Source organism: Penaeus monodon, chromosome 5 (genome assembly GCF_015228065.2).
Source record: "Penaeus monodon isolate SGIC_2016 chromosome 5, NSTDA_Pmon_1, whole genome shotgun sequence".
Taxonomy (NCBI): Eukaryota; Metazoa; Arthropoda; class Malacostraca; order Decapoda; family Penaeidae; genus Penaeus; species Penaeus monodon.
The window spans coordinates 55787815-55808525 of NC_051390.1; the positions used below are offsets into that span (position 1 = coordinate 55787815).

The window sequence follows — 20711 nt, forward strand, 5'->3', positions numbered from 1 at the left end:
CTCCAGTGTGGATTATCATGCGTATGTACTGTATGTCACACGATACTACATATATATATATAGGGTATTATTATATATATATATATATTATATATTAATATATATGTATAATATATATTTGTGTATAAATATATATGTATGTAATATGTGATGTATGTAATAAACACGCAATATACATAAACAACCACACCACACATATATATATATAGTTTTTTATATATAGGTATATTATATATATATATATATATATGCTGTGTGTGGTGTGTGTGTGTTGTGCGTGCGTGTTGCGCGCGCTCGCGCGCGCGCGCGCGGTGTGTTGTGTGTGTGTTTGCGTTGTTGTTGTGGTGTGTTTTCGTTGTGGTGTGTGTGTGTGTGCGTGTGTATGTGTCTGTGTGTGCCTGTGGCGTGTGTGTTTGTGTGCGCGTGGAAAAAAAAAAAAAAAAAAAACTGACCAGATAGATTTAACAATAGATGGAGAACAAATGAATGAACAGGTATACACTTACACACAGAAATTGATAGCCATTACGATATAGTCTGATAGATGTAAACCACGGGAGAGCTGCCATCCTTTATGTCAAGCTGCCAGGAGGCACCATATGAACATAACTTCAAAATTATGGGTCATCTGTACATACCCTTTACATTTTATGCCTAATGAGGCACGGGGAAATGTATGCTATGATTCTAACATCATAATAATGATAATAATCATCATCAATCATCATCATCATCATCATCATTTGAAGCCATTACAGTTCCGCTGTAGTGTCTATGGGAACTATGATGGAATTTTAAAAATGCATAAGATGCTATATAAGAAACATCATGTTATGCCATATATTTCAAACAGGCGCATATGCACGCTTACAAACGCATAAACCACGTGCTATGCATAACATATCATAGATGATAGCTCGCACACAAACCCACTAACATACTGTCAATCTTTAAATTTTCCCAGAGGGTATACAGTCACCGAAAGTTCTTTATCATTCTCCTTAATTTTCAAACTTTTTTTTCTCAGGCTCTGCCGAACATGAGGAAGATGCTACCTATCTTCCGCGGTCCATCGTAAAGTTCTAATTAAAATTGCATAACAGATAGAGGTAATGACTGAAAATCATACATTAGTGCCTCTGGTGTTTCGTTGTTTATTCGCCATCCGAATGACCATATCTTTATCTGTCTATCTATTTATTTGTCCCGTATCTATTTGTCCACTAGTATATCTATATCTGTAGCCTATCCCGCATCTATTTTATACTTTCCTATATCGACATCTGGGCCTATATGTCATTCATCATATTCATGTCATCTCATCCTAACTACCTACATCTGTTCATTGTAAAAATGAGTTGTTCTGAATGATCACAGATAACCTGTCCCATGAATGAGCATGTTAACGAAAACACGTTAGTATTATTTTACATTCAAGCCTTTTAACCACACATTGTGATTAATCGTTCAAATTAATAATACCCTTCCATTAAAACATTGGTGAGATCGACTGTAACCTTGTTGCGCCTTTTTTCTATCTTATCAATGACGCAGGAAACTCAATAAAAACATAATTTTGAACTAATTATTATATGTATATTGCTATCTATTCCATCGTATATATCCGTCCATCTATTCCCCTATCTCCATAGGTATATGTGTGTATGTATTTTTGGCATGTTTTAATAATCATCTTCCAATAGAATAATAAACGATCATCAAATTAAAGGTATAAAACAAAGAAAAACACATGATTTCCGCCCGCAAATTCAAGGAAGGAGGCAAATCAGTCACGGTACTAATGCCTACTGCTCGACTCCTTGGTGTCCCTGAGCACATGTGGAGCCTTTTGTATGTAACATATTCACAAAACCAATTATAGGGGACAGTACTTATATCCGTTGTCATTTGGGTTACTGTTAACAATAGCATATAGTGTGTACAAGCTCTTAGTCCTTCATGGTAACACTTTGGAAATGCAAGGTTTTTCTTTTATAAAGTAACACTATAATGTACAATTATGAAGAGAAACTATGAAAGAATTTTGTCACTGTGATTCGCTAAGTAAATACACTTTAACATTTCAACCTAAGTAATGGTTTCATTTATACTGTGCATGGACAACTGTCTCTGACCAGTCTTATAGAACAGTACGGAAATGTCCCTGCCACAGAATCAGAAATAGGATACTTTTCCCTTGGTTTTAATCAACCGTTCTTGAACTTTTTTTTTTACTAACCACGCCTCTCTAGATATTTCGACCCCCCCTCCCTCCCTCCCAGATGTGAATTTTAAAAAATAGTTTTCTTACTTTTTTATTTTGTAATGAATTAGTCCACATTATGTATTAAATCTCTTAATTTCGTTATTTGGCTGTCGTTATTTAGGTTTTCTTTTCATATAGCATTTAATTGTTCCTTAATCCCCGTAATCAAATTTATATAAATTAATTTACGATTAACATTTGGAATATTGATACTTTTTTATATCACGCGAAACTTTGCTTATTCCCATGAAGACAATAACCGACCTGTATACGCGTCGCAAAGAGAAAGATTAAAAAAAAAAAAAAAAACAAAAGATGAAAACTGGAAATTCTATACCGTGAAAAAGAACTCACAACAAAGAATTCGCAGACCTTTCCGAAACACAAATTTTGAGATTCTGTTTCACAGTGTGATTTGAGTGCGTATTTTTGAACCAGTATATTATGATTTAATATTTATATACACTAAGTAGTGACTCATTGACACGCCATTTCAATGAAATAAATATAAAAATCCTGACATCTAAAGGTTGTATAGTTCAGCTGACAACATGTGGCTCGGTTGCATTCATTTAACATTGCTCATTTGCGCTTCATCACATCCAATTCCTACATATCAAAGAAATATTATCAAAAATGTAAGCGATAGTGAAAAATGTAAACGACCTTTGCTTGAAGCGCCGGGCATGTTTCATAAATTTCTGATGAAATATTATGATTAGTAATTTGCTTTGAAATTAAATTGAAGACTGTGTTTTCCTTACTTTAAAATATATTGGGTCATGCGTAGACCATGCAAAAAAATCCTAGGGGGTAGCATGAAAATTAAAATCAATTTAAATGAATGGCCGTGCCCGTGAGGTACAGCGGTCGCCTTTGTTACGGTGACCTTTAGTTAAGTTTTGACTAGCCTAGGTATGCCATAAAGTCAAAGCGCAAAATATCATAAAGTTTAACCCTTGAATAATTAAATACATTGTAACCTACATGATAGTATGTTCCTCTTTAACAAGGACTGACAGAATATATAAGATTTTATAAAAATTTGTGAAGATTTTTTATGTATTAGTAAAAAAATATATTTCGCTGGTTTCTTGAATCTAATTTTTACTCTTGCTTGAACTATTCATGAAATCATAATGAAAGCAGTTTGTGTGTTCTTAGATGCACACACACACACACACTCACACACACACACACACACACACACACACATGCACGCGCACGCGCGTGCGTGTGTGCGTGCATGCGCGTGTGCGTGCATGCGTCCGTGCGTATTTATGTATGTGTAATTAATGAAACAATAGTAAAGGTCTGGCATCATCTTTCTATGTTGCACCCAATAATTTTTCATCTTCACGGCACGGCTTACGTTGATGATGGTATTTTTAGATGACACTAGTAATGATATTCCAAGGTCTTACGGTTACAGTGAGGGTGATTACCATGCTCTTTATTAAAGCGATTCCAGTTCATAAAGGAAAACGGGAGATCATAATGGACAAACTACACTGATTTAAAATTATATATGTGGCACTAAGTGTAAGTAATAGTTATATATTTTTCCTGGTGTGGATTACTAATTGTTCTGCATTGGAAGTACATGAGCGCAACGTTACACATAAAAAAAAAAAAAAAAAAAATCCGTTAATTATCTCAATATCTTGATTATTGTCAGTGTTAAAGTGTTAAGCAGGAATCAATGTAAAGTAGCCCCATCTCTATTCAAGTTTACATTATTTTTTATTGATTGCATCCGCGACATTCTTTCTAATCAACATGCATATGTTTCTCATAACTGTGCTGATCGTGATAGAGCAATGATCGTGTCTCCTACGCTTCCATACTGCTTGTATTTGGTCCTGTCAATATTTAGCTTTCCAGAGGAAGGAGAGAAACGAGTTTTTTGCCATGGAAGGAACATTGACAGCCATGTCCGTTTCTATAAGGATTTTTGTGAATAAATGATGTTCATAATCTAAGTATCTGGATTTTTTTTCCATGTAAAAATCTTTAATGCTCATTCATCATCATCATCAAGGGGCTAACGCCGACGGGGGCGCATGGCTGCATCCACCCTTCGCTTCCAGCCACGAGGATCCCTCGAGGCGAGTCTCTAATTCCTCGCGACAGGTTAGTCGCGAAGCATGCCAAGGCCATGATTCCTAGGACGTCCCACAGGTCTCCTCCCCCAGGGTTGTCTCGACATGAGGACAACCTGATGGCAGGGTCGTCCATAGGAGGGCGAGCTAAGTGGCCATATAGCATGAGTTGGCGATCCCGGATATGCAAGTAACAGGTTCCCCATGCCAGTCTCACGGTGTTGTGTAAACCGCCGGTGGACACGTGGTCCTGCCAACTGACCCCATGATCCGGCGAAGGGATCTTGTTACAAAAAGGCCATCAAGGCGAGACTCCAAGGCACTGGATAGCATCCAGGTTCGCTTCCAATTGAGCAAAATGGAAGTAATCAGGCTGAAGACATGCAGCTGGTCCTCTGCATAGGTACCGACATCTCCAAAACGCTCTTGTTGTCGAGTTATGGACTCCGTTGCCAGAGCCAATCGTTCTACTGACTTCTTGGTCTGGACAACCCAGGTATGGACTAGCTACCCAAGGTATGTAAAACTTTCACTGTGACTTCAATGTCCTTCGCCGCCAAGCATGATCGACTGAACGGGTTCCCTAACAAGGCCCCCAAAGTCCTGAATCTTGTCTTGTTCAGAAGACCTCTAGTCCCTAGGGGCTTCGCCTCATTGCTAAATGCATCAAGAGCCGCCACAAGTGACTCCAAGGCCTCAGATAGGCTGGCCAACATCTTCGGCAAAAGCGAGGTCCGAGACCTAATAGGGACATAGTGTTGCTCCGCACTGACTTGGATAGTTAGCTCTGCCATATCCAGTCCATACAAGGGTTGAAAAGTGGGGGTGCAAGGACACAGCCTTGCCTCACCCCTGAACATTAACAGGGAGGAAGTTCGAATACCCCACCACACTTACAGCACTTTCAGTACCAGTTATAGGCTTGCTTCAGGCCAATAATCTGTGTCGGAATCCCCTGAGCCTCAGGATCTCCCATAGCGATTCCTGATGACACCAAGGTCAAACGCCTTCTTGAGGTCGATGTAGGCTGCGAGCAACCCACGACCAAACTCACGACGGCGTTCCACAATTACTCGAAGCGCTAGTATATGGTCTATTGTTTCAGAAGAATGTGGGCGAGAACCTTGCCTGGTATGCTCAGCAGTGTAATGCAACGGTAGTTGCTCCAGTCCCATCGATCCACTTTCCCCCTGCCAGAGAGGGATGACCCACGTCCCCTCGCAGGGTCAGGGGAATGGTACAGACTGCCAAATGGGTAGTTCAGGACGTATGCAGCCCCGATCCATAGGTTCACCCCCAGCCTTTAGCAGTTCAGCAGGGATATCACATATGCCTGCACGCTTTCCCACTTTTCGCTTGGAAATCACCAGCCTAACCTTCTGTTTAGGGTAGGAGGTTCCTCACTGATGGGTGGTCCGGCACAGGCACTGCAACATTCCTTGCATCCAAGCTAACTGTTTGGGGGTCCACCTGGTACAACTGTTTCAAAATACTCAGCCTAACGTTCACGAAACCCCAACATGATCTGAGATGATCCGTGCCATCCGTGATCGGACTTGCAGGTCATCTGTGAGGAGGGGCTTAGGGTTCAGTTTTCTCAGGGCTTGGTAGGTAGGCGAAGGGTCATTTACCAAGAAATGGCCTTCGACCTCCTCAGCAAGATTCCTGATGGACTTGTTCCTTGTCCCTTCTCAGCAGTGTCCGCAGCCCTACGCACCATGGAAACGACACAAGACTTGATCCCATTCACGCCGAAAGCCTTCGCGACACGCTTCAGTGGCCTGTAATGTCTCAGGGAAATGGTATTCTGCCTGTCCTTAGGGCGTACGCCAATGGAATCCTGAGCTGCTTCGAGTGTACGCGCTGAAGGACTTCCCACAGAGCACTGGGTCCGTCAGGTTGCTGTGTTCTGAGAATCGGTCAGAGACTGCCGTGGCGAACCAACGGGACACTCCTTCCTCCCTTAGTTGTCCAATTGAACACTTTAGGGTGCCACTGGAGGGGACGGGGAGTTGTGAAGTGGAACAGCAGGGTAGCCACAAGCAGCCTTTATGGTGGTGCCACAGAACTCCGGCACTCCGTTTTTTTTTTTTTTTTTTTTTTTTGGTAAAACCCTGCAGTTCTGGAGGGATCTCCAATCGCGTACTGACAGAATGTGGTCGATCTCCTTGCCACATTCCCGTATCGCTGTACCAAGTCCAGCGGCATGCGGTTGGAGCGTTGGTACCAGGAGCCAGAGATCCTCATTTTCTGGACCTAGCAAAGTCCCGGTGAAGGAGGCTATTCTCGCTGCTGGGATCAGCTCCCGAGCCATGGGGGCCGACAGACATCTCAACAGCCAGCTCGGTCACAAGCCAGATACCGCATTGAGGCGCCCAGGAACAATGGTGAATGTCTCGCGCGGGGGCAATCGTCTGCCACAGATGCGAGTTGGCGTGAAACGCCTCTTTCACATCGATTTTAATATTACATCGGTAGGAGCGTATACAGCCATAGAGACAAGAAAGCAAAAGCATGCTTCAGTTCAATGCCATGATACGCTCATCAACCGGGGTCACCTCCCGGACTACCGCGGGCCTGAAGTCGGACTGAGATGGCTATTGGCTACACCCTGGAGGTGGTGACCATCGGTGCAGCCCGACCAGTAGTAGGTGTAACCACCCACATGATCGTGCCGCTTACCAGGTCTTCTCACCTCTATGAGGGCAGCCACCTCAACTCCCAGTCGCTCAAATCCAGTGATAGCAGAGGTAACCGATCATCCTGCGCAAGGACCGGAGTTCAGCGCCTACCCTGGAAAGCACGCCTGAGATTAAAGCCTGGGTGGTCACTCCGGGTGCACGCCACCTTCTGCCGCCCCCGCAACAACAGCCCCAAATAAAGGGGTCGCAGGCTGTGGGACCGCCTATCCACCTGTGGGGTTCCTGAGGGCTTCCCCCACAAGCTTCATGGTGGGTTGGGCCTGCCGGGGCGCAGGCCGGACGAGTAAACTCTCGTTCAATCCTGACCCCTGTACATTTGCCACTCCCAGTGGGGAACCACAGCCCGCCTTACTTGCTGGTGGGAGGGACAACACCCTCCCCCCGCATTTCATTTATCTGTGACGTTGCCAGGGAGGGTCATTCTGGGGGAGGGAGGCATGGCAGGCCCCACCTCCCCCGATGCCGCCCCATCCCCCAGGGTGTGGCTAGGGGGCCAGAGTTGGTACGACGCCAGAGCTGTCCACACGCTGGGGGCCCATAAATCCGTACCTCTTGGGGCCTACTGCTGCTCGAGATTTAGCTGGACCGCAAGGTACCCAGTTACCCCATGGGTGGCCACGAGGAGGCACTGCAGAAGTCTTGAGAGGAGAGGCTGTGACCGGCAGGGGATACTTATGCAAAAGCTGCTCCCTTTTTCGCAATGGGCTAGCCAGGGGTGAAGCTGCAAGGCGAGAAGGCATGAAGCACTTAAACACATCGAGGCTCACACACCATCGCTTCACATCACATGCGCGTGAAGACCCACTCATCATAAACAATTATTTGCGTTTAATGTAAAACAACGGAAAGGTATGTGTGAATATGAAGTCAAATGGAGTTATCTAGCATGTTTCTGTTCCTTCTCCGCAATATTTTTATATATAATAATTGTATAATAGTATATGAATTCTATTTATATTCTTAACTTACCTTAGACGGCCTAATAGGCATTAATTAAAAATATAATCCCTAACGGACTTTTTTGAGTTGAATATAATTGAATAATCAGTCATAGTCTAATAAATTCAGGAATAAGCCTGGTAAATTTCCGGGTTGTAAGCATAATGATATTAGTAAAAGGTCTTAACAAAAAAAAAAAAAAAAAAAAAAAAAAAAATATATATATATATATATATATATATATATATATATATATATAATAACTTTTATAATACCTAGCAATCTTGAGTCGTCTTTTCCGAGGGTTCCAGTCTCACGACAGGAATTGAGTATGGAAATATTATTCCTCCTAACTCGGTTATTGTCATCCTTATTAGTACTTATATTGGGTATTCTATAACAAAAGCACTACTCACGATATGGTAACGAAAGCCACCAGGATATTTATATTCCAAAATACTTTGTACCAGTCGAAAAAAATAACCAATATAGTAAAAAGGCTAACCGTCAACCGCACCAATTCCTATTACGTCACAGGATTGGGCGGTGTTTTACATTGTGCGACACCCTATTTGCCACCGGAAGATGACACTAGTGTATTAACGGTAACATAAAAAAAAATAAAAATAAAAATCATAATAAGTAAATGAATAAATGAAAACTACCTAGGGAAAATGAAAATCGTCATTACAAAGTTAAAGTGTATTTCATTCATTTACAGTAATGCAATTTGTATGCATGATCAATGAGTTTTACCTATTTATTACTCGCTCTTGCTTGACAGAAATTCTTTGTTTGAAGTTAGAAACCAAGTAAAAATAGAGATACAGGTAACATTTTTTTAAATAGTCTACTCTTAAAATACAGAGAATCAGTTTTATTTCAGGTATATACTTTTAGATTTTTTATTTGGAAGATAAACTTAAGAATTCTGGAGCATAATGCTTGTGGTTCCGTTTTCAAATGTAGTTTCCATAAATAAAAAAATATATTTTTTTTTTTCCTTTTGCTTTAAAATTTTCTTCTGTATGGTGCTTGGTGTTTTGTGTTAGACGAAAGTCAACATAGAAAAATGAAGAGAAAAAAATCTCTTCCTCTCTCTCTCTCCCTCCCTCCTTCCCTCCATCACTCCCCCTCCCCTCCCCCACTCTCTGTTAGTTTCCATTGCTTGCTTGCTTGCTTGAGATTTGCGAAGTTCTGGCTTCGCCCGGGCCTTTCACTTATGGCCCGGCCTGTGTCAGCTTTATTATGGCTGTTCTATTTTGTTGGTCTGACACTCGGTGCTTACCGTGGCGGTGGGATTGCCAGCAGGCGCTCCTGTAGCCGTGGTGTAAGCATGTTAGTTTCCAATAGTAACATTCCTTATATACTTTCCTCTAGATTACCGAGGGTCCTGACCGTTTGTACAGCGAGGTGCTGAGATAAGCGTGTAGCTAAATCTAATTATATTTTTATGGAGATGCTAAGGTGATGAATATTAGCACTAATATTCATTACTTTCCAAATGAATGATAACTGTCCAGTTAATGATGTGTTAATGTGTAAAAGTGTTATGCGTAACATATGCCGGAAATGCTTGAGATTATTCTTTATGCAGATTTCTATTGATTTTTAGGAGTAGATATTGTGATGGGATTTATATATGTATGTGTGCAAGTGCGTGAAAAAACACACATTGATTTCATTTCATTCTTGTATCATTACAATTCTACCCATACACTTTTCTTAATTAACCACCACGGATTTTACGTTCTGTCCCCTGAGATTTTGGTGAATTTTGTACATACAGATGGCTCAATGTGCTCAACCAGCAAGGAAGGAGAAAAAAAACAACCCCGAGTGACAGATCTGATTCCTCATTCATTGAAGTGGCAAGAAAATGTTTTTTTTATGCAATTGGGTTCGATACGTTAGTTATTGATGTGATGGTATTAAATTGTTATTCACAATCTGGTAATATTAAGACAATGAAATAATACAAAAGACCATTTCCAAAAGTCAAGGAAAGGGAAACAGGGAGGATAGGTAGAAATAATAACTGACTCCTTGGTGAGAAACAGTGCAAGAGCCATCTATGTCGTGAATACAATAAATAAACTTAATATACAGTGGTATGGTATGATTCCCATCCGTGACAATTGGAGTTAATCCACACCTTAAGAAATAAAGTATATCCCCCCACAGCAAAATAAATATTTGATAATAAATATATTCTACTTCAAACAGGATCGGAATGTAGGAAAACAGGGACTGAACACATCACCGGGGCATACATATGTACAGTTGTATAAAATCATCATATAGGTTATGAGAAATATTCCTTATTTAAAGTATCTAATTCAAGAGTATGGATTAGTGAATTATGTACTATCATGTCACGAGTTATTACATTTATGAAATTGTTTAAGCTATTTATTTTGTGACCTTTAAGCATCTCTCTCTTCTCTCTCTCATCCTTCTCTCTTCTTCTCTATATAGCGATCTCTATAGTCATCGCTATCGTCTCGATCCTATCCCTCTCCCTACTATTGTTGTCAAGAAGGTTTCAGAGTAGCCATGTCCCTCTCGCTATATCATAGATCGATAGTATCGTCTCTCTCTCGACATCTCTCTGCTCCTCTCTTTCTATCTACTCTGTATTTGTCATTGCTCGGAATCTCCTTTTTTCGTTCTGTTTGAAATGCCTGTTTTTCTTTATTAGAGTGGGAGAAATGTTTGATCTTTTGTCACTTCCCAGCCACCCACCACCTTTGTGGGGAATTTTAAAAGAACACATTCATTAATGCGCACTACTAACTCTCACACAAACCCCTGGACAGTTAAATTGAGGGACCGCTGCTCAGCCATGACTCAGCACTCTCCATATTTTGATTGGCATAGGGATGACATGGTTACTATAATTGCATAACTCTTTCCCATATCTAATGAATTCTGGTCAAATGAATCACCAAATACATCAGAAACGGTTCCAACGGTTTATTATTCATAACTTACACTCATACACATCAAATCACCAGTGGAACACAAGAATTAAAGTTAAACAAACATTAATGACCTTAAACACCCTTTCAAAGGATTACATCAGTGTTTAAAACTGTAAGTTGTTAAATGGTTTTGCTTCAACGGTCTTTGGGTACATATACATAAAAGAATTTTTATAATTTACAACAAAAACGGTGTTACATTAATGATTTTCCACAGAAATGTAAAGTTTTCACACAATTAGCACTATCTAGCATATTTCAGTTACTCACAACATCAATGTCATAGGAGAATCAAGAGAAGGAAAGATGGAGGAATAAACAAATGAATAAGCAAATCTATCTATCTATCTATCCCTATCTATCTATATATTGCCCGTGAATTAACTTGCAATATTTAACTTTTTTGTTCTGTTTCTCCTGAAAGGGCGACGAGGGAGACGACATCTTACTCACAGAGGAACAGCTCGCAGCAGCTAACCTGAGCAGGCTGGAGGGGGAGGAATTGGTACGTAGCTCTGTCCTTAACTCACGAAACGCAGTGTTCAGTGTTATGCATAATGAGGATGCTTAAAAAAAGGGGGGGGACATCAAAATAAATCAAATGAGTGAGGATTAAATAATTAAAATGTGTATATTAACATTACTAAGAGGAAGCTGAAAAAGGGGGATAATGATAATAAATAAATAAATGGTTAAAATACATATAAACATTGCCAAGAGTACCATAAATAACTTTTTTTCACAAAACTATCTCGAAACTGCCCAAAAAGTTGTTCTTTTATGTCAGAAACATGAAACAAAAAACAGAATTTAGCTATCATGCTGCTTCTGTCGGCTACTTTAAATTTAGTGATTTTACAATTTTTACTGAAATTGCTCAAAAACGCCATATTTACTAAATTTCGCACTATGGCTATGTCTAGTTTTTTACCAGATACCATTTGTATTTTACCAGAAACAATATATATTTTACAAACATAATGGATGGAAATGGTTTATCTTGCTGCTTCTGCCAGCTACTTAGGTTTTAATAATTCTAAATAAGTTAGAAATCCACTGAAAATATTATTTTACAACCTATCACTTATTATGCCTGTTCCAAACATACCTTTACTTTTTTGTAAGAAATACCTCTTTTTAATTAATTTCATGCCTGTTCCAAACATACCTTTACTCTTTTGTAAGAAATATCTGTTTTAATCAATTTAAAGGAACATTTATCCTTATATGTATTCATGTTTAATAGATTAGAGCAAGATGAAATATTCAGTAGCACACCATCCATGGTAACTAACACATATGAGTAACCGAATACTAAAATACGTATGAAAGTCATGAATTTAAAGCCTTCTGAAAATCAGCTAAGGTCACAATGCTTCTTTGATTCTTTTTCCCAAGTAAAGTTTTAAGATTTTGAGCAAATTGTTCTGGGCTTAGCATCTTTCGTTTCCCTCCCTCTGTGGAGAATATATGGAATACTGGGCTGAATTTGGGAAGTGACAGGGAAGTGTCTTTTGCATATGTCACCTCATCCCGCATCCGTTGTGATTTTAATTTGTAATCATCCTTAGTAGTACTTAGGTAAGCACTGATTTCCTCTTCTCATGTAAATGGTCTACCCTGTGTTTTAAGCTTTTCCAGGATATTTAGCTTTCTGTTCTCAATACGGAGATTATTTGCATCTTTCTTGCTCAGCCCAACTGCTTGCAACTCTTGTTGTCTAAGCATCCATTTAAATTTGATTTCATCCAGCTGCTTAACAACAGATCCCATTTTTCTGAAGTCACTATTAATGTTGGTTCTTAGTTTGCTGGTCTCTTTCAACACAGTACCTCTAGCAACAGGGTCAAGACTTGCCTTCTTTTTAAGCCTTTGGTCTGTGTCTCCACATTGTCTCTCCATCTCCAGGTTATGAACTAGGGTTTGATCAATTTCATGGCATTGATCAAAGACTGGGTATTCTTGAGGAAAATTCACAAAACCATGATACTTCCCTCTCTGCATAGCTAAAACGTGTGCCAACTGTGGAAGTAGTTTTTTTGTCAGAGCTAAGCGATCAATTAAGTGTTTGTTAGCCACTTGTTTCACTGAACCAATCACATTCTTTCCATAGGCATCTTTGACTTCCTTAAATATATCAGAATGAACACAGGAAAATGCTGGACTTTCTAGTTGGAAGAAATCTTCAGTAACATCATTTGCAAGAAGCTCTTCACATAAAGATTTGAATCTTTCTTTCAGCTTACTGTGTGTTGCTCCTTTAGATATAGTAAGGGCATGGAATGGTGTAACCAGTTGAACTCCAATTATTGCTACTACTGCAGCAACTATCTTTATGTATTCTAGAGATAGAGCATCCCTCACTAGACATGCTAACTTATTTGTGATGTACTCATGCTCCTCAAGAAAGTCCCAGAAGTCTGTCCAGTGGTAGCACATGATAGCACAGCACTTAGATAATGCACCAAACCTGGCATCTTTAAGATGAAAAAGCTTTGGCTCTTTTCCTTGATCTTTTAGGGTAAGACAAAAGTCTTTATTATAGTTCCAGGGTTTTTGAATATTATCTGGGCCAAAGAGGTTTAGACACCAGGATACAGCTGTCATGGAAACTGAATCCTTTTTTTCAATAACACCTACATCAAGGAGGAAGGTATTACAGATATTTTCCATTCCCATTTTCATTTCAATTTCACTGATCTCCTTGTTCATGGATCTATCAAAACCAAGGGCAGTGTGAGTATCACAAAATATCTGACCAGCATTGTCAGCTCGGCCAAATTCTCTAGCAAGAAGATCAGCTATCCCATTGTTGTGGGCTGTTGAGTCTGTCATATGTACATCAACTGCAGAATATAGATCTTCAGCACTGTATCCAGAAGCTGTTCCTAAAAGCTTGAAATCTGTTACTATTGAGTCAGCTACATTTTTAGTTGTTTCACTTGAAATGGGCAATGTAGGTAAGGGAATATATTCATCCTTATTGATATGTAGCCCTGCAGGGGCAAAGGAGCCTACATATTTCCTGGTCGTAGAATCTGTGGCATGAGTAACAGTAGAACCCGAGGCTTTGGCTTCCATCACCTTTTCTCCCACTAGTTTGAAGCTATAGGCCTCCATATTCTTAAGCTGTTTTCTAATGTTTTTCCTTGTTGGTAATGTATCACGGTCATAAACAGTTTCAGTTTGATCATCATCCGTCTCTGTAGGTAGCTTCCATTTAGTACCAAACAGTAAGTTTCCAACAGTGACTATTGCAATTTGAGCCTCCCTATATGAGAATCTTTGGCCATCTAATTCAGCCAGAGTCCAGTAAACATCGTTTCGCACACTTCTTTGAGAAGTCATTGGTTTGATCTTGTTATTCGCTTACTGACAACCTCTTCCTCTGGCTCTAAGTACTTTGCTTTCTTTCTAATTTGCTCATTTGCTGTCAAGTCACGGTCAGGCTTAAAATCTGAACAGTGAGACATAGTTTCATCATCAGTTCCAGCGCTTGAAGCAGTATCATGGTCAGATGCAATTGCTATATCCATTAAGGAGCAAGTGGCTGGTGTTGCTGACTGTCTTTGTTCATAGCTTTCTCTCCTGGCTTTTTTTCTAGCAGCTTCATTGCTCATGCCACTGCACATCTGTTTTTGTCTCACATCTTGCTTTCCGGTCAGTTCTCATAGACTCCAGGTAATCAAAGTCCTCCTGTAGCATGATATTCTTCTTCTAATTTTTCCCTCTGCTCTTTATTCTCACAAAACACATCAAAAAGTTTATTAGCTTTATTTGAAAAAGCTTGGTATCTGCTTTGCCAAGTTTTACCTCTTTTGGAAGGAGCTGTTTTGGTTATATAACGAAATTCATCTACCTCTTTAGCAAGCTTTTTCTTTATGCCTGCTACAGTATATAGATACACGTTCCTTAAAATCCAATGGTTAAACAATATTGTTGACACATCTGATATTGCTTTTTGTAAAGGTGATGATTGGTTTTCATGTCTCACCACCCCAATGACCTCTTTATGGGTAGGAAGATTGTACTTGTCAAATTTCTCACACATTAGATAAATCTCAGTCAGCTCTGTTAACTTGGCTTTACTCCTAAGAGACCTACTACTAGTACCAGAACTACTGCTACTACTTGTATTACTACTTGCCATTTTACTGCTTTTCTAATCTAATCTGAAAAGTAAATAAATGAGGTTAAACTAAAGCACTAAATCATATATAGTAAGTCTAATAGACATAATATCCTGAAAAAAACGTTAAACTCTTGCAATGGTTACCTTCAGATACTTTCTGAAGCAACAACAATAATATTAGTGATGCAATATATATGAAATTGCATTTAAAATATTTATATAGTGCTCTTAAATAGCCCAAATCACCTTTATAAATTCATTTAGGTAGGTTTCAGACAGTTGTCTTAATGTTCATTGTTTTACGGAATTCTGGCTAAATTACGATAAAGTAACCAAAAACGCGTAATCATAAATCTCAAGTAGCCGCCCGAATACCATTATATTAAAATGTTCATTGTGATCAACTCTGTAGTTAGGGATGGTGTTAGGATTATAGACCACACCCTACCAAGAGGAAGCTCGAAATAATGATTATAGATTATTAAAAATATTGCCAAGAGCCAAGTTTAAAGTTGGAAGGAAAGGAGAAAAAAAGAATAAGATAAAGAGTAAAATAAATGAACGATTAAAAAAATAAAAACATTGCCAATAAGAAACAAAAAAAAATTAGGAAAACGAGAGAAAAAAAAAAAACAACCACAAAAAATAAATAGCAAATAATGGAACAAATAGGTGAATATGATAAAAAGATAAGAAATACATGATTAAATAACAAATAAATGAATCAAGAAAAATAAAGAAATACACAAGTAATTCTCAAACACCTCAATAAGATTGACATCCTACTCTTCATAAGATTACGAAGGGCTATTCCTGTTATTTTACCCTATATAAGTGGTAGTAAGATCGCTATTTTCCAGCTCGAGAAACGGGGGACACGATGCTGGACCCGGCGCAGCTGGCCGCCATCTACACAGGAGGGCGATCGACGACGTACCAAACTCTGGCCTGATGTCAACGCTTTCCCTCACATCCCTATACTGGGAGGCCGGTTGGTATGCTGACAGGGTACCGTTGTCAGAAAGAGTCTTGGCCTTTTTCATATATATATATATATATATATCTATATATATATATAGATAGATATAAGATAGATATAACATAAACGCTTAACAGAGATATATATATAGATATATATATATATATATAGATATTATTATAGCATAAACGCTAAACAGATATATATATATATATATTATATAGATATATATATATATAAGATATATTATATAAAAGCACACGTACATGCGAACTTATCCCTAAATGACTATCCAGACCTGGTGACAAGGCAGCCATCGGAGCGCCATCAGCACTGGATCGGACAACACCTAGCCTCACCTTCACCCGAGGTCCGAACACAGCACTGGAGAACGCATTAAGTTCATCCGCCACGAATCCGCCTGTACTCTTACATTGGAATGGTCAGCGGCAGCGATGGACAGATCATCACGTGGCCCAGTGGTGTGCGCAGGAAGTGATTAATGAGGGGCGGGAGGGAGGGAGAGGGAAAGAGGAGAGAAGGGGAGGGGAAGAGAGAGGGAGAGGGAGAGGGGGACGGGGAGAGGTTCCGTCCGTGCATGGTTTTACTAGCCTATAATTGGGTGAGAGAGGAGAGGGAGAGGGAGAGGGAAAGGAAAGGAGAAGGGAGGAAAAGAGAACGAGAGGGAAGGGTTAAAGAGAGGGAGGCCGGAGTGAGGGAGGGAGAAGGGAAGGAGAGAGGGGGAGAGAAAAAGAGGGAAATAGAGAGGAAGGTTGATAATCAAAAAAAAAAAAAAAAAAAAAGGTTGGCGCCATCAGTGCTACGAATGGTGGTCTTTATGTGCTGGAAGCAGATCAGATTTAAGTTTTAGGAGGAATTTTAGTTTTAGTTTTTTTTTTTTTTTTTTTTTGAGTGTAGTCTTTATACGTTTAGTTATTAGGTTAGTTTTTTGATGAGTTAGTTTGATGGGTTTTAGTTTTATGAGTTTTTAGTTTCGTCAGAGTTTAGAGCTTTTTGTGAGTTTAGTTAAGTTTGCGTTTTAAGTTTGTTTTATGAAATTTTGAGTCTTTGTCTCGTTTAGAATTTTTGTGAGTTTAATGTTTGCTAAGAAGTCGTTTTTAATAGGGAATGTCGAAGGTTCACTAAGCTAAAGCGAATAATTCCGTGCCACACATGTTCTTAATCACTAATTTCGCTACTTAGACGCACCAGCTAATCCCTAATCGCTCGAAAGTCAAAAAAAAAAACTATTTCACTCAGACTTTGACTTTCCATGCACCTTTCGTTGCAGGTTGGCTCGGTCAGGTGCACGGATCGGACACGCCTTGGGCCTCTGAAGAGCATTGAGGTCAGACGAGAGAAACACATCCCTAATTCTCCCACAAAACATATGTCATCGTTTATTTTATAACTTGACATGATGACGACCAACAATTATGGTGTGCGTATGGAATATTCCTCAATTAGCATTACAATGCGCAGGTAAAATCATGGGGACTTTTACAGTTCCAATTGTTTTATATGTGTGTGCGTTGTGTGAATGTGATAAAAATATTGGTATATATATATATACATATACGTCTGTGGTGTAGAGCGAGAGATGTCCAGATCTGTAAGACCAAGTTAACACTTACAAGACTGGGTTCAGCATTCGAGGTTCCAACATGAGTGTCTATATTTTGATATAAATCCTGTCTTCATGATCCTTTTCACAGAGCTTCTCTCTGAACAGCCCGCAATACCATCGTGAACAAAGACCCCGAGGTTCCAAGTGAATTTGCCAGCTCAAAGGCCTCCTCCACATGGACAAGCTCTTAGTAAACACCATGTACGGCTGTAAAGATAAAACTTCCTCATCCACGTGCGGACTACCTAGTGATCCCGGTTTTTTTTAGAATAATGGTATTAGGAAGTGACTGCCTTGTGTTGTGTCCTGATGGAACTTCAGGAGCACTGCCGAGATTGTTGACATCTATAATGGTTGTTTCTCTTTTCGATCTGTATTGTCATTGATAAACTTCATTACATTTGGTCACACACAGTTGTCATCTGTTAATGTCTTGTCTCACAAATGGAAATATTTATACGAATTTTGATTTCCAGACAGTCACGTTCATTATAGATGAAATGAATTTAGATTACATACACTACTCCCTGGAATCTTTACGTATGAAGAGGAACTATTCGATGTCCCCCGCTCTAACAAAACATTCAAGAGACCTGTAAAGTCACACAGTTAAATCATGAACCATTTTAACAAAATTAATATCTTCAGATGCTATCCTATATTTCAACACTGAGATCGTCACCGTGAGAAAAACTATTGCAACCGTAGAACTATTCCTACGCTTCCTTATGGTAAGATGTATAGTCTCAGTTCTTACTCTCATGTGGTGTTTTGTTTTGTTTGTGTGTGTGTGTGTTATTATACTTTCTTTCATTCGAGATAGTAAAAATCAGAACATGTCATTCTTAAGCTGTGCTGATTGTACCTATTTGGACGTTATGACGAGCTTCTCAACTTAAGGATCAAAATTATAAAAACTATCTTGATCCAACAATATTTTATTATTTACTCAGTGTTGATGATTATTAAGGGTTTTTTGCTACTGATAAAATCAAGAAAGTGAAGCAAGCGAAATCTATGGAATACTGATATCTGTTAAGCACTACTGGTCATGACTAATGAGTGAAAGTCCAAGAAGACATACTAATAAACTAAATACGTTACTAATGATAATGAGATGCTGAGCCTGTTTTAATAATTACAAGGGAGAAAATTAACAATTCACTAGAAGATCAAGTTCAGGTGTTTGATAATTCGATTACATATAGTACCCAACAACAATGAAATGTGGACTTGCAAAACCATGTTGATGAACATTTTAAACTCTATGCCCTTTTGAAAAGTGCAAAGTATCCCTGGGCATCCATGTCAGCCAGGTTGGGAACCCCGTATTAGTCTCTGATTCCATATAATCACCTGACAAGTGTGAAATACCTAAAGATGCAACTCTATCTCTTCAGGGAGATGCACTTTATGACAAATAATAAAAAAGTGTCAGTTACCATAATAACAAGTGTCAAGTTACTGATTTCGAGAATTGACAAAATAACTTTGACTAAAGTTTTGATAGCTTACTGTCCTTAATGACCAGTAAACAAAACTTGGTGTACTTAGAAACCCCAGTCATAAAGAGAAGTATAGGCGATGCCTCTGATTGTATTCTGTGTGCCCAACTCTCGACCTCTCTATCTTCACTATGTGTCGAAATATATACATGTCGGATCATGCTTCTCATACACACACTGGTTTCACCCAACAGATCGATTCGTCAAAGGATAATCGCCCCCGAGTGTATGAAGTAAAAGCTAACCTTCACCCGGATTCGATCTGTTTCAAGTTCAGTATGATAGAACGGCGTTAGCAGACGCGGCTGTTGGTACGATGCCATGGAAATCAGAGAATACTAGTGCATCGGAAGGGCAGTGGTATGTTTATTACAATACTTTTATGGTAAACATTTTACATCTATTTGGTGATAATTTTAGACATGTAGTCAAAAATCTTTGTTAGAGACTAACGGAAGTCATGTTTAATGATTCCACTTTAAAGTCTACCTCATCTGATTCAGCACGTAATATTTAAATATTACCTAAAATCATCTCTAGCCAAACAGTGCTTCGCCTTTGAAAGTTTGAGAACTGAGCATACACATCAGTGACAGATTGATGATTATTTTTAAAATTATCTGCAGCGTTCAACAGCTGAGGTCATTAAGCGGCGAATACCTTAACTAGAACAGAGTAAAAATGTTAAAAACTTAAAATCTATGAATAAATATCTTAACAAATAACAATAAAAAATTAAAATCAAAGCAAAATATTAGTCTGCAGTGTATAAAATATTGCATAAACATTATGGCATGATTAAATTTATTGAAAATATTAGTCTCCTAGAGGAAACTAATATGACCTATGTCACAATCCGCCCCCAATACCTTTGCAGTGTATAAGGGGGAGAACGTACTTACATCTTTGGTCTGAGAATGTTGCACATCTTTCCAATACATGTGCGATCGTTAATGACTCTTGGCACCTCACAAAGTGCTTTACTTTTAGCCATCATCGGCCTATGTAGTCAGTCTGTGTGCCCGATTCTTAGTCTTGTTCTACAACTTCACTTTTCGGTTTAGGATGGATGCTAGTCACCAACTGGCCAGGTAATCTCTAATCTCTCGCAGTTTGTTTCTGAGGTATGCCCTCCATTGTCCTTCCATTATGGCGAAGACAACTCCTTGTGTTGGATTTCAGGTCGGTGTGTGGGAGAGGAAAAACGAGCATCACAAGGCCTGAGTGGCAGTGCCTTGGCTTCTGATCCAGCTCACTCATTCCCTCTGCTACCAACATGTTGCTGACACCCAAACAGTTATCTTTTTACAGTTGACATCAGTGCAGCCAATCTTGAAACCTCCCTCACTAATGATGTGAGAGTTCAAACTTTGATGCTGCAAGTCACTACAAGAGTCACAATGATATCACAATGAATGGTTTGTAAAATCTCTAGTCATCAATGCGCACAGGATGACTGTAACTCTGCAGTAAGA

The 20711-nt window shown here is 39.2% G+C and overlaps 1 protein-coding gene across 1 annotated transcript in view; it reads left to right on the forward strand.

The window, feature by feature from the left end:
- Nucleotides 1–11414: 11414 nt before the first annotated feature.
- Nucleotides 11415–20711, forward strand: part of LOC119573597 (blastula protease 10-like) — a gene marked incomplete at its 5' end in the record, with an annotated part of 44917 nt that continues 35620 nt past the window's right edge. The window contains one exon of the mRNA XM_037920807.1: nt 11415–11498. Coding sequence (XP_037776735.1) covers nt 11415–11498 — 84 coding nt within the window. The remainder of the gene's footprint in view (nt 11499–20711) is intronic.